The 14,295-nt window shown below is 39.8% G+C and overlaps 1 protein-coding gene across 1 annotated transcript; it reads left to right on the top strand.

Moving 5' to 3' along the window:
* Window positions 1–747: 747 nt before the first annotated feature.
* On the top strand, window positions 748–14,275 carry mycbpap (mycbp associated protein). Its single transcript, XM_063884434.1, has 19 exons — window positions 748–861; window positions 2,344–2,465; window positions 2,601–2,757; window positions 2,901–3,007; window positions 3,156–3,339; window positions 3,648–3,763; window positions 3,862–4,012; window positions 4,573–4,688; window positions 6,799–6,923; window positions 7,720–7,828; window positions 8,233–8,425; window positions 8,566–8,753; window positions 9,305–9,451; window positions 10,817–10,915; window positions 11,092–11,219; window positions 11,356–11,483; window positions 11,556–11,680; window positions 13,267–13,446; window positions 14,050–14,275. Exons 2-19 carry the CDS (start codon window positions 2,436–2,438, stop codon window positions 14,170–14,172), a joined length of 2,406 nt encoding a protein of 801 aa, XP_063740504.1. The 5' UTR covers window positions 748–861; window positions 2,344–2,435; the 3' UTR covers window positions 14,173–14,275.
* Window positions 14,276–14,295: the final 20 nt, after the last annotated feature.

Raw genomic sequence — 14,295 nt, forward strand, 5'->3', positions numbered from 1 at the left:
TGCAGTATTAGCTTATTAATAATGAATAATTTATCAAAAATCAATATGTTTATTTTGATTTATGCCTGGCTCGTTTTTTTTTTTCCTCCTTAAAACATGCAGACATATGAGCCTTTTTATTTTGTTTTTCCCTTTCATGTTACATTGTTTTGGTATTGTATTGTCTAAGAAAGAAAGAAAGAAAGAAAAACATTTATCTAAGGAAATAAAATACTTTTTAAAACGTTAATAATCCATTAATCCCAATCAAACTTTGGACACAGAACCGAAAAAAGCCACAAAAACCAAAAGAAAAAAACAAAATAAAACATAATTAAAATTAATTACAAATCAGATTAATTACATTAGGCTCTATTTTCAAAGCTTTAGAGTTTGTGAAGTATTTAGTGTGTCCAGGTAGGATTTTAAACAGGACAGGCAAATGTGCTAGTATGTAGCCAACATGGAATTTTGCATACAAAACAATAAGATTGTTGTCATTATCAAAACAACCAAATAGAATGAAATAAATTATAATTGAAGGTCATCTGACAAAAGGTAGTCACAAACAGGCTGATTAAGGTTAAATCTGGATGGTGATAGAAACTAAGAGGTTCCTTTATGTTACAATTACTGGATAAACTGGATTAGACCTGTGCAATACTTTCAGAGAAAACTCCCATCTTGTGTAAAACAAACTTCTCCGTTGGTCCTTTGTTTTGAAGCGTCATAGTTACCATGGTTACCAGAGCACCTTGACGCTGAGGCGCTAGCTGGTTAGCACCGCTAGATAATAAACGCCACATTAGTTTCACGTAACTTTCACGGTAGTGAACCCCGCTGAGTCAACGAATAAGGGGGTCAGACTTCTAAGTGTCGCAGGTAGGCTTAGTCACACAGTTATCTGTCTTTCTTTTAGCCCTGTCTGTGTCTCTGTGACTGTATTCTAGCTAAGCGTTTGCAGCACTGTGACCTCTCCACCTGCCAAGGGGCTTCACTGAAGTCAATAAATTGCAAACTCTACAAAAGCGAGAATGAAACTGTGTTCATGATGTTGGAAAATATACTCAGACCTTTTACTTTTGTTAAAGTAGCGATGCCACAATGTAGATAACTTAATCCTTCGTAAGTAAAAGTGTTGCCTTCAACAATGTACACTAACCAGAGGTGGAAGAAGTATGCCTACCCAGATCTTGGATTTAAGTAAAAGTAGAAATACCAGAGTATATGAATACTTTGTTACAAGTAAAAGTCCTGCATTCTGTTACTCAAGTGGAAGCACAAAAGTATCAGCTTCAGAATACCAAAAGTAAAAGTACAAATTATGCAAATTGGCCCATTTCAGAATATTATATGTTTTGATTATAATTATTGATGCATAAATGTGTGAATCAAAGCTGGTAAATGTGCAGCTAGTTGTAATGACTGTGTATACTGCAGGTGTGAATGTAATCCAGGTACTAACATCTTTAAGTGTTGATTATATTTCACATCATTAATCCAAATCTGCAAAGTACTGTAACTAAAGGTACTACATTATTTTAACTCTTTGTAAGAGTTAAGATAACATATTTTTGATGAAAGGCTGGACATATTTTATGATTTTTATTGGACAAACTATTGACGTTTTATCTAAACCAACCTAACCTATGACGACATAAAATGTACTTGTTGTTTATGTATTTTTCTAAATATATTGTTCTGCAAGGTAACTATTAAAATGATCTAATAGTATTAGTGGAAAAAAGGAGGATATTTTCAACTAAAATGTACTGTAGTTGAAGTAAAATGTAGCATAAATGTGGAAATATCATATGGACACTTACTTTGGTAGCAATTAGGGAGAAAGAAATACATAAGGCCATGGCCAAAAAAAAAAAAAAAAGAGATTCATTGGCTTTCAACACAGATTCTTCTTCAAAAACATATAAAAGTGAAGCAGCAATTTCTTTAGTCAAGGGCAAAGGGCTTTGCCTCAGCAAATCAAAGCACTTGTATGAAAAACTGCACTGAGTTTGAGACTGAAAACATGGAGGAAGCAAAACACTTACAAAAGCCAAGGATTATTCACTGTTGTTGTGGCCATGGAAACTATATTCAGGCAGTGTTGGATAAAGAGAAATGATCAGAATTGCATAACCATGTCAGTGTTCCAGGGCGATAGCTGTGACTTTGTGAGCACAAATTAAGTAGAGCCTCTTTTCACTTTTTGAAATGTTAGAATTAGGGATAAGTATATGAGTGGAGAGATGACCAAGAGTATTTTGGGTTAGAGCACTCAGATTGACATAAAATACACTACTCACACATACAGAGACACACACACACACATTTGACATACTATATCTTAACTCTCTCCACTAGAGAACCAGAAGCTGGAACCATCAGAGGAGTTGCACATCTTTGGTTATGAGCAGCCCGAGATCTGTTCTCTTAAACGCTGGGATATCCAGGCCATGGCCTTTCAGTCACAGGACATCACTAAAGTAAACCAATATACAGTATTTACTATTAGTTTGAAATGTACTTTGCTCCTGCAAAAATACAAATCATGTTTGTGTGGCATCAAGGCCATTTCAAAGCATTTGAATATCTAACTGACAATATAATTATGTCTGTAGATTCATATACCTAAAGCTCCGAAGGGCCGCCCAAAACCAGCTCTCATGGCTTGTGTGCAGAAGACAAAGCCAACTGAACAAGCTAACTATGCCACGGGAGGGCCAGTGACACATCCAGTGAATCTGGACCCTGACTCTCCACCCCCAGACTGCACAGGTTGGTCATCTTCAATTGTCCTCAAAAACAATAACATACTGCACAGTTTACTGTAGCTAGAAAAGAAGTGTTAACCTGTTCTTAATATTGTATCCATAAGGATAAAATGAATGCTTTTTCTGTTCCCATACTGCTCTTTTCAGCATCAGAAGAGCTTCACTTTGATGACCAAGATATGGTTCTTCCACATAGTATTCTGGGTACTCTAGAGGATTTCAGAAGTTATCTGGAAGCCAAAGGGGAGACAGAGGTACTTGTATAATAATAGGAAAACTAAATTTTAATTTCAAATCTGGCAACCAACTGCAGGTGTCGTTCTGTAAACTGATAACATCAAATCGAAAACATTGACTGTGTAAGCCACCTCTGGTTCCATCTATCCTTCCTCCACCATCCAGTTGGTGAAGCGAATAGCAAAGTCCAGGAAATATACCTCACCTGAGGCCCCAGGGAGACATCGATCAGAGGCTGTGGAGGATAGGCGTGGTATACCTTCAGGCAACAGAAATATTCAGAGCAATGCCCTGCAGCACTGGCAGGCACATATGACGCAGCGCAGACGGCAGCAGGATCTCTTATCTGGTGAGCGGAGCAACCTGCACCTGAAATACGTCAAATTTGCATCATCATTCCCGCTGCATACAACCCAGAAAAATCTCGCTTGGATGCATTTTTATTAGCATTAACAAGAGGCAATATATTATTAAAGGAAACATACATGAACCAGAATATGGAGTTTAGAAATGAATACATCTCCCGGATGCATGCTTTAATTTAAAGCAAATGAAAGATATTTGATAATTTACAATTAATATTTGATTTCCAAAATACTTTTTATCCCTGTTTATCCATGTCTTTATTCATCTGCTGCTCTTTTCAACTCTTTCAAGACATGCTCGACAGGCCGGTAGAAAGCTTACTGATGAACCAGGATAACCGTTTCAGAGAAACTCAGGAGCAGAGGGAGTTTCCAAACCAAGCCATGCCTCTCATCCACTCTAGATATGTATGACACACATTTGCTTTAAGATTCGTCTGTCAGAATCCTATCTCATAAATTTTCTCTGCAGCTTCTTGATTCCCGTGTTTACTTCTATGTCTTAGGGTTACCGTGTGGGCAGTGAGTTTTGGAGCCTCCCACAGCGGTTTGGAGACGAAATGAGTGGCATTGCAGCCACTCTGACTCAGACGGAGCAGGGCAGATGTAAACCTGTCACACGCGTAGGACAACCGAGCAGCGTACGCCGGGAAGCAGGTACACACAGAAACTTCCACTCTGTCCAATCTCCCTCAGCTTTTCTTAAAACTGTTTATTCTCATTGTGCATTCATCTGGAACATCCATTCAAGCTGTCCAATACTCCCTCTGAAAACAAATTCATTTTGAAAAACACACATTAAGGATAATCCCAAAACATCATAAAAAAAGAATGCTCACCAAAGTAAAGAAAATAAAAATACAAAAATCCCTTGTGGTTGTTTTGCCTCTGACAACCAGTCAAGTCATCCATACCTGTCCCAAAAGCCATGACTTGAGTGGGAAATTGTCATGATTTGCATATGTATTGTTGAGTTTTGGTCAAAAATGTGTTTTGTGAGGTCAGAGTGAATGTGACCCTTGACCCCCTTAATCTGATCAGTGTATCCTTGAGTCCAAGGGGAGAGTTGTGCAAAAAGTGTACAAACAAATCCCTCCAGGCGTTCATTTAATTCCACGTTAAGAGCGATAGAGACAGATAACTTGAAAACATTCCGCCACTGCAACTGGAGCCACTGATGTATACCAGGTACAGATGAGTGATGTTTGATTCTCTAGGAATTATTTCTTCTGAGACTCGTCCAGCGTCCCGGACTTGGGACCAGAGCACATACCTGCAGCACCAGTGCCAGGAGCCCGAGGAGCTTCTGCAGGACATGGATGTCAAAAAGCCGGTAACACAACACACACACAATTGCAACAGATGTTTAAATCCATCAGGCATTATTTCAGTTTTTCACTTTCAAAACATATCTAATAGGATAGAGGGTGACTTAATAAAAATAATAATAGATTTCATTTATATAATGCCTTTCAAAGGACTCATGGCTGCTTTGCATGAGGTAAGGACAGACTTAAAAACAAACAAATACGGCAAATACTAAAGTAAGAAAATAAATAAGTAGCAGTAGCAGTGGAAGCAGGGGGACTGTGATGGGTAAGGGGTCAAAGGCCATGGTGAACAGGTGAGTTTTTAATGATGAAAATTGATGACATTTGTATTCAAACTGCAACTTGGATCTTTGGTTTGAGCCGGACATTGATGATGTCAAACTGATATCCTCTGAAGTTAACCTAAAAAATGTATGCACCACTCTGAAAAAAGGTCAGATGTTTAATGCAAATTGCTGCATGCAGGCAACCGGCATGAACACACGCACACAGAACAGTTAACATACTGTTGAGAAATGATGTGCCGATGTATCTTATTACCTGTAAAACTTAGTACACCGATGCATGATGAGATTAACGAGGAACTGGAGCCCCTTCCATGAACACTCAGCTTCACATTAAGTCCGATATGAAATCTGGAACGTGTCATATAGTAGCACTGAAAAGATGTGCAGGGTAACACCATCGTGTCCCTGACATTAGAGAAAATGGTAGCAGTGTGTTCTGTCGGGCTGGTGGCTAATGTGGTGATGGGGAGGGGTCTGAAGTACCTCTTGACAAACACACAAGCAGAGACAGACTGTCCTGTCAGCAGCTGACTTGTCTGTGGATACATGACATACAGGAGAGCTATAATAGGGAGAGGTAGGGGCTGTTAGGAGAGAGAAGAACAGAGAAAGAGGTACGTAAAAGGGGAGCCACCCTTTAAATGTTAAAAATGTACTTATAGTCGTTATCCCTTATATCTATTTTTCCTAAGTACATCACTTCAAATGTAAATGGTACCTTTATTTGGAGTATTTTTACCATGAGGGATTATGGATGGACATTCCCAAAATAGATAGAAGTGGTTAGCATTGATGTCACCACATTTCCTCCAGCAGTCAGCCCCAGTTTCCCAATACTTTTTTTGGGCAAGCGTGAAAATGTTGATTATTCAGTGGAGCTAAAGAAAATGAATCAACACTTTCAGGGGATTTCTGAAAGAATTTCTTTTAAAGATAATGGCTATTTTTGTAACAACATAAATAAAAGTGCATCAAAAATACACCAATCAGCCATAACATTATGACCACTGACAGGTGAAGTGAAGAACACTGAATATCTTTATACAGTGGCACCTGTATGTTAGGCAGAAGGTGAACACTTTGTCCTCAAAGTTGATGTGTTTGAAGCAGGAAAATTGGGCAAGCGTAAGGACATGAGGGACTTTGATTAGGGCCAAATTGTTGCTCCATGGAGGCCCCACCTCGCAACTTACAGGACCTAAAGGTTCTGCTGCTAACGTCCTGGTGCCAGACACCACAGCACACCTTCAGAGGACTAGCAGAGTCCATGCCTCGATGGGTCAGGCCTGTTTTGGCCGCAAAGTGGGGACTTACACAATCATTTTTAGGCAGGTGGTCATAATGTTATGGCTGATCGGGTCACATTTGGATCCCTAAAATGTAACTTTTTAGAGAAATCTGACCAAACACCTAGCTGAACAATTCATATGATCAAAATAAAATAAATACTGGAAAGACCATGTAGTGATGACAGTTACTTGAATTAAATATTTTCCCTGCTTCTTTTAACAGACATACATATAAATGTTTCACATTTGCCTGGGAAGAGTTTTAAGGATAGTGTATGTGGACATTCATAGTGTTTAATTCAGCCATTGACAACCCGACAGTGTGTTCCACAACACCTCGTCCTTCAGATTTCTGCAGACACCTCATTTTGTACACTCTGGCGGCACTTTCTGGATGTGAGCTGACAGAACATAGGACGTACCCTGAAAAGAACTTTGGGTTTCATGTTTCAATGCCCGCTGACATAATGTTGACAAGCATAAAAAGCTACCTGCCTCCTTCACAACACACACCCACTGTGTGGCCTTTGTTACAGGAGATCCGTGGACTGGAGGTTATTGGCTCTAGCACGCCTGTCACTTCCGTCAGAGTGTGTCGTGGTCCCTTACTGGAGAAGCTGGAAGAGGAGACAGAGCACAAGAGAATGACGAAAGAGGACCTGTAAGCTGGGCTTCAGTTATTTTTAGAGATTTGCCATTCTGTCTTAACAAAACTTAGTTAAATATGTCAAAATCAGGCGTATTTCAATATTTTCAATATTTCAAAAAATCATTGATTTAATGCCACATTATGTGCTTAATATGTCATTTTAATTGTTATGGAATGAAAGGAAACCAGGTCATAAAGCCACTAGTAAATCTTTTTTATTTATGTAAAACTTGTTTTTAAAATGAAAACCCTGTTTTTTTCAGTTTTGTTTTTTTTACAGGTACTGCATGTGGCTTGAATATGAGTGAGTTATGGAGCAAAATGCCCAGATAATTATAAGAGTTAAAACACTTATTTTCTCTGACTTTAAGAGGAAAGTGCATATTTATGAAATTTGATTTCCTATACATTTTTATCTCAGTTACCCATAATGTTGAAGAGTATGTCCCAACATGAACTACAACCACTGCTCTTCACACTTTGTCGCTCATTTTAGGTTAGCTTCCTGATGCTAAGCAAACAAATGTAAAGTTGGACAAGAAATGTTTGAATGCATCATTCCCTTCAATAGCTCTCCTTTTAGGAGCTGGTCCATTTTTTTATTAGTACCCATGCGTAGATGCTTTGTGCAGAGGAAAGATCTGCATCCCAGCGTTACAGCATTAAAAACTCAACAGTACTAAAGATTGAAATCACATCAAAACCAATTCAATAAATCCATTATTATCTGGTATCAGAAGTCAAGATTCAGCCTAGTTTCTATCTTGTTGGCCATGTGGCACTACTGCTGTCTTGTTGTCTTCCACAGGGATCCTCTGGCACAGTACGATGATGTTTGGACCGACGCTCTGCTCATTCCTGCCTTGAGGTTCGGTGGTCAGCTTGCTGGCTGGACTGGAAACTCTCCCATCAACCACGTACAGAGCGGCCTTTACACAGATGCTTAGTCGGCACCAATGAGTTTCAAACCATGATATACCAAATGTTATATCTTACCCGAGATAAACACATTGTATGGAAATGCTTTTTGTTCCCATTTCCCCATTTGAAAGTGTTGATATAGTCATTATAACATTCCTGAACGATGTTAAGCTACCATTAATCAACATTTTTCCTGATTTATTTTATTTTAAAGTTCCCTGCAGAGGTCTTATTATAGACAGGCTTCACATTTTAGAGAATAAAAGATCAGGAAGCTTTAGAAACCTTTCATCCATGTTTTTCTACCTGCTGTTTGCCTGTATTTGTGCCTGCTTCGTGTAATTGGTGACAGGTACAACATCTTAATACACTTTTCCACTCTCTACCTCTCACTGATCAGGGACAAGTAGGAATCGGTGCCACAATTATTTTTGAGGCCCTGACTGGAGAAATAGCATCATCCCACCTGGAGCTGCACAACGAGGGCAGCACGGCCATGTTCTACAGCTGGCAGCAGCTTCCGGTGCCATGCTACCTCCCAAACCTGCGATCACGCACACAGAGTCTGCACTTCTACTTCAACTCCTCAAGTGGTACACACACACAAAACCAGACACCTGTTAAGACCTAGTCACACACTCTTTGACCCATTTTCAGCCCATTATAGTTTATCTTTCAGCCTGTACTCAATGCACGTCAACCAGTTTTTAACTATGCTTCCACTCCCTTCCAGGCGTGATTCGTCCAGGCGTCACCCAATGGGTTGAGTTTATATTTAAGTCAGAGGAGCCAGGCATCAAAACTGAGATTTGGCAGCTCAACACCCACCCTGTGCTGCTGCGAGGAGCCTCCATGCAGGTCACTCTGAGAGGAGTGGCTCTGCACCAGGACAAAACTGCAGACCAGAGGCTTTTCTTACAGGTGGGGTACAATTACAGTGTGTTTCTTAAAGTAGAGCTGCAACTGTTGAACAATTTTGATGATCAATTAATCGTAAAAGTGATTTTTAATGTACTATTTTTAGCTTCTTAAATATGGAGATGCAATTGTTTATTTGATCTATAACAAAATATATATTTGTGTTTTGGACTGACAAAACAACAGTTTAAGACATCCTTTAGACTTAAGGAAATAGGAATGGCACCTCAAAACATTTCTCTGCACTAAGTCCTTTTGATCCCTAACCCCCACTCCCCTTTTCTCCTCCCTATTTGTAAAGCGACCTTGGGTACCATGAAAGGCGCTATATAAGTTTAAGTTATTATGTTAACTGTTTTGTGACACGGTCTTTCTCATCAGTCTGAAAAAAATAAAAGCCATTTTATTTAATATTGGGAAGGCAATTAAAATTGTTGTTAGATGCAATCCTATCTGAACGTAAGACTGAAAATTGCAAGCACAGATGGCACTGTGATTTTTCTTGAAGCCCATCAGTGTTTTTTTAACTGTTTCTGTTGTGTATGCACGAGCAGACGAAGCTGGAAAAGATAGTGAAGGAGAAACTGTGTCGGTCCATTGTGTATGACATGCTGCAGGGGGTCCGCACCCCAGAGAGACCAAGCTCTCCTGCAGAACTCTACGTCACCGAAGAGCAAACGTTTTTACGCCAAAACCCCAAGGTAAATACTGCGAGTGGAAGTCTTTGAATCATCTCACACTTTAGTTTTTTTTGGTGTGACGACTAAGCGTGGCCTGCAGAGAATGATCGGATAAACTGGTCATTTTAAATGTTATTTTGAGACACATTGCTTATCATACGTGGCCATGTGTTTTGTATCAGTGATATACCAGACATGTGTATTTTTGTTCCCTCTGAATCTTACTCACACCATTGCATGGTGTTAGGTGATCCACCAATCACCCATTGTGTTGTTCTCCTTGACATTTTAACTGAAGACAAGGGTGTGATCTGCCAATTCTAGCTTAACAAACTGAAATACTGTATATCCATCCGTTATCACACTCATAATATAACTTCAACTGTCACTGTTGCCACTACACTGCACAAAATAGGTCATGTTGCCATGGTAGTGTAACAGTAACCTGGCTATAACTGGGTTGATTATGAGGCTGATTTAGCTAATTAGACTGGTACAGTGAATATAAAGCATGGCTGTACTAAAGGCCCACTTAGCTTTAATAGGCAACATCAATTGACATGGCAGCTAAGGATTGAAAACAACATATGAAAGTGTAACAACACATTAAGAGGATCTATTATCTCTTTTGACAGGCTGTCTACACTAATTAGGATAAATGGAAGACTTTTCTTTCAAAAGTCATACCGTCATTACCAAATATTGTGATGAGTGGAGCTCTCTTATCTTTTCATGTGGCCACCTTTATCACCACAAAGAGTGGCACACATTTCATCTCTTACTTTGGATCATATTTGTTAGAGAAGGATAACTACCAGTGGCTATATCATCCCGGGTGACAGACATTTCTCTTCATGGGAGTTTGAGTGTTTTCAGGTCATTAAAGTGAATTTTAATTCCAAATGTAAGGCTTCAAACTGTAGTCCACAAACCATTAGGCAACATTACATGTCTTCCATACACTGTTTTAGTTATTTTATCAGCCAATAGAGGACCTAAAGATACCAAGGGTCATCAACCCCCAGTTAAAAGTAAGGTCAATGCTGAAGTGGCTTTAAATCTGCAATATTTCGAAAGACCAGCAGGGGGCGTCTCTACCGATTGAAAAAAAGATTACACAGAAGTCTATGAGAAAATGACCTAACTTCTCACTTGATTTATCGCTTTAGTAAACTTTTTCCTAATAAAGTTATGGTCTCAATGGGTAATCAAAGTCTTCTTTAGTGCAGCATGATGTTCATTTTTGTATAGTATTGTCCGAAGGATTGTATAATTGATTCTAAAGCATGGTGTAGTTTAGGGCGTGGGATTGACATGTAGCTATAGTGTTTTGATATATGGTTCATAGTGCTTGTATGAATGACTACTACATTTTTTTTTTATTAGTTGAAGTACAATTATCAGCCAGTGGAGGATCTAAAGAGACTGTGGCAAGAACTGAAACCAGGAAGCGTCTGGGACCTCTCTGTGGATACACTCCGACAGGTAAAGACATTATTTAATGTTAAGGTAACCCTTGGTTAGGACATGTAGCCGGTTGAACCAATGTAATGGTCTCATGGGCCTCTTTGAATGCAATGTACGCTTTATTGTCATTTATGTACCATGATGATGCATTAAAAACATAACATATTTGTCCATTCATTGGCTCTCTACCTAAGGTTGTGCTGTCCCTGCCTAAGCATGAGTCCGCTCAGGAACAGAGCCTGGCCCAGATCAATGCTCTGATTCTGCAGCTCTCTGAATCGTCTCATCTCAAGCAACACCAGCTAACTGCGGGAACTATTGGGTAACTCATAAACACAAGCAATGAATCATGTACCTTCTCTATCATAGCGTCTAGGCTCTGCCTCCACACACGATCCACACTTGTACATAGTGCAGTAAGCCTACAGGGTTATGGTGGTATGTGCTGCCCCCCGCAGGCAGCAGCTGTGGAGGGAACTCCTCAACAAGATGGCTGGTGAGGCCATGTGGCTCAGAGACCTGCTAGGCCTTCCAGAGAGAGACACATGGATCGATGAAAAGGAGGAATCCCCAATCTCTAATGCTGGTGAGACTCAGACTTTCAATACGACATAGATTGATGGAGATTCCTGACGCTAACTGTGTTATTTCATCACAGATATGGCTAATACCAAAGATGAGAAGAGTGAGAAAAAGGGAGTAGCGGCTGCTAAAGAAGAGAAAAGTGGAGTGAAGTCCAACAAAGGGGAGTCCAAGTCAGCAACAACTGAAAAATCAGTGAAAGTGAGTAAAGATGAAGGTGTATGTGTGGCTGCCATTCAGAAATGGGCTGCTATAACACCTTTTGCCACTGAGTGGCAGCAGATCCAAGCATTTTCATAATGATGAATTAAGTATGAAGCCACATCACTTCAGCTGACTTCCAGCTGACCCAACTGTGAGTCATTTTCACAGTTTTAAGCTGTCAGTTCATCATTCATTCATCTGCCATTCAACGACTCCCATTTCCTTGTTACTACAGACTGCTGCCACACATTAGGCCACCTGCTGCCTGGTTCTCTGAAACAATGTTTATATGTCATGTGTCTCATCATAACACTCAAGGGTTCGTTTAATTTCTAAGAGGAGCAAAAACAACTGTGTAACCGTTGTTGTAATAATCACTCTTCTCTCTCTGAGTTTTAGCAACTTTGATGATGCTGCGTCCTGGTGATTCAGATAGTCGTCACATAAACACATTTCTCTGTGTGAATCTGCCTAGTAACATCCGTCTTTGAATGATCCATGTCTATCAGGGGCCGTTAGGGATATTATTCAGAAATACCGTTCACATACACATGTGAAACACTCTCACACACACAAATGAAACGCTCTCATACACACATAAGAAATCCAAAGTTATTCACATATACATGTGAAATGCTCTCATTTAGCTACACATGTGAAAAGCACTCTCACACACACACACACACACACACACACACACATGAAATGCGATTTCAGTATGTTGTGTGATAGCGATTTCAGTTGAAACGGAAGGCGTTTTTAAAAAACAGCGAAGAACTGCGAGAACAATATGTTTCGTCTGTCCGTTTGCTTGTTCCATCATGTCTGCTCAGCAGTTGTTAAATAATATCCTGGCCTCAGCTGAGAATATTAGAATGCTATCAAACGTGGCCACAACCGGGCTGCAACCGACTGTTGGAACTGCAAGTGGGGACACCCTGGACGGTCAGCTATCGTTCTTCTTCCCATCCTGCGTTGGGCAACTGAGAGTGTTTCACATGTGTATGTGCACGGCATTTCTGAATAATGTGTCTCCATGTCAGCCATCTAAGGTAGAACAATATGTAAGTAGTGTTACATTTTGAAACAGACAAACAGTCTTTTCTGTGTGTGTGTGTGTGTGTGTGTGTGTGTGTGTGTGTGTGTGTGTGTGTGTGTGTGTGTGTGTGTGTGTGTGTGTGTGTGTGTGTGTGTGTGTGTGTGTGTGTGTGTGTGTGTGTGTGTATTCTGCTGAGTGTTCTCTACCCTGCATGATGGTTGAGTCATAGGTAAGGTACAGTCTATTGCTCACAGGGTACCATGGTAACAGGACACTGTGTGAAAACGTGCACCTGCTCTCCAACTGTGTAGCAGGGTTTGAATTAATAGCCCCTGGACCAGACCAAGCCATCTGTGGTGAACGTTCAGCTATACGCTACCTGGTACAGAACAAGACATCCAACAGTTTAAACACCACAGAAAATGTCGGTGGTTGTTTTTCATGATGTGAGATATGGCCAACTATGAACCAGCCAACTCGATTTGGAAGTTGGATTTTTTCTTTATTCATTAACTGATGTCTGTTCTATCTGTTTTGTGTACAGGACATCAAAAAGAAAGGCAAAAGAAGAGAAGAAGTGGGGAAACGCACTAAGGAAAAACAAGGGAAGGAGTCGGACTCACTGACTGAGACCGCCTCACAAAGCATCAGTGAAGAAGGTCTCGATGACCCACACGTAGAGACACACGAGATTGACAATTACAAAAGGCTCCTGCATACAAAGGCACGTTTTGACCTATCTTACAGTATTGTAAAGGAGCAACCAAATGAAGTTCAGCACTTTCAATCTGTCCATTAAGCTTCCTCGAGAAACTTAGATTTGTTTTTGTTCAAATTATCTCAAAAACACAGCCTTTTTAAAGTTAAACCACCTTAAATGCAAGTTTAAATTCAATACTGAATCATCATAGGTTAGAAGTTTAAATAATGTGTTTTCTAATGTTAAGATTCAAGATTCAAAGGCTTTATTGTCATATGCACAGAAGCTACGGTGTTGAAATGGCAATGAAGCTCCTCCAACATTGCAATATAATTAAAAGATAGTTAGCTAGCTAGTATTAAAGTTTGGTGTAACATTATTTAAGATATATTACATGTATTTAAATCGTTTAAAAATGAATCCATGTGGTTTTTCAAAGAAAATGGCATATAGAAGGGAGCTGTCTAATGAATGACACTACCCAGTAGCATTATGGAAGATTTTGTATTCCTGCTGTGGATCCATAAAAGTCAGGGTGTAAAACGTTCTTTCATGACTTCATGAGAGTGCAACACTTGCCCTTTTAAGATTGCATTCCACATTGATTGATATTTTTCTATCTGACAGGTGTATGCACTGATGGAAGACCTGGTGGACAACCTGTGTGACCGGATGGATGATCTTAACGAGGGAGATGAACCTGACACTATCACCACGAGAGACAGGCAAAGGAGCCCTCTGAATACATAATCCTATACGGAATGTAATAAGTAGGCCTAGTACTACCCATGAATCTCTGTTTTGTACCAAATACTGTTGTAAAAATAAATACATTTTCATTCCTCTGACATAACTGTGGCGTAACATTCATTC

The sequence above is a fragment of the Eleginops maclovinus genome, chromosome 5 (assembly GCF_036324505.1).
Source record: "Eleginops maclovinus isolate JMC-PN-2008 ecotype Puerto Natales chromosome 5, JC_Emac_rtc_rv5, whole genome shotgun sequence".
Classification (NCBI taxonomy): domain Eukaryota; kingdom Metazoa; phylum Chordata; class Actinopteri; order Perciformes; family Eleginopidae; genus Eleginops; species Eleginops maclovinus.

What these genes read in the sequence shown, in the direction of transcription:
- mycbpap (XM_063884434.1), top strand. Translation starts at nt 2,436, where the DNA reads ATGGCCTTTCAGTCACAGGACATCACTAAA. An exon ending in ACCAGAGGCTTTTCTTACAG is followed by an intron (nt 8,754 to 9,304) that starts GTGGGGTACAAT and finishes ATGCACGAGCAG; the next exon opens with ACGAAGCTGGAAAAGATAGT. An exon ending in AAAGGCTCCTGCATACAAAG is followed by an intron (nt 13,447 to 14,049) that starts GCACGTTTTGAC and finishes TCTATCTGACAG; the next exon opens with GTGTATGCACTGATGGAAGA.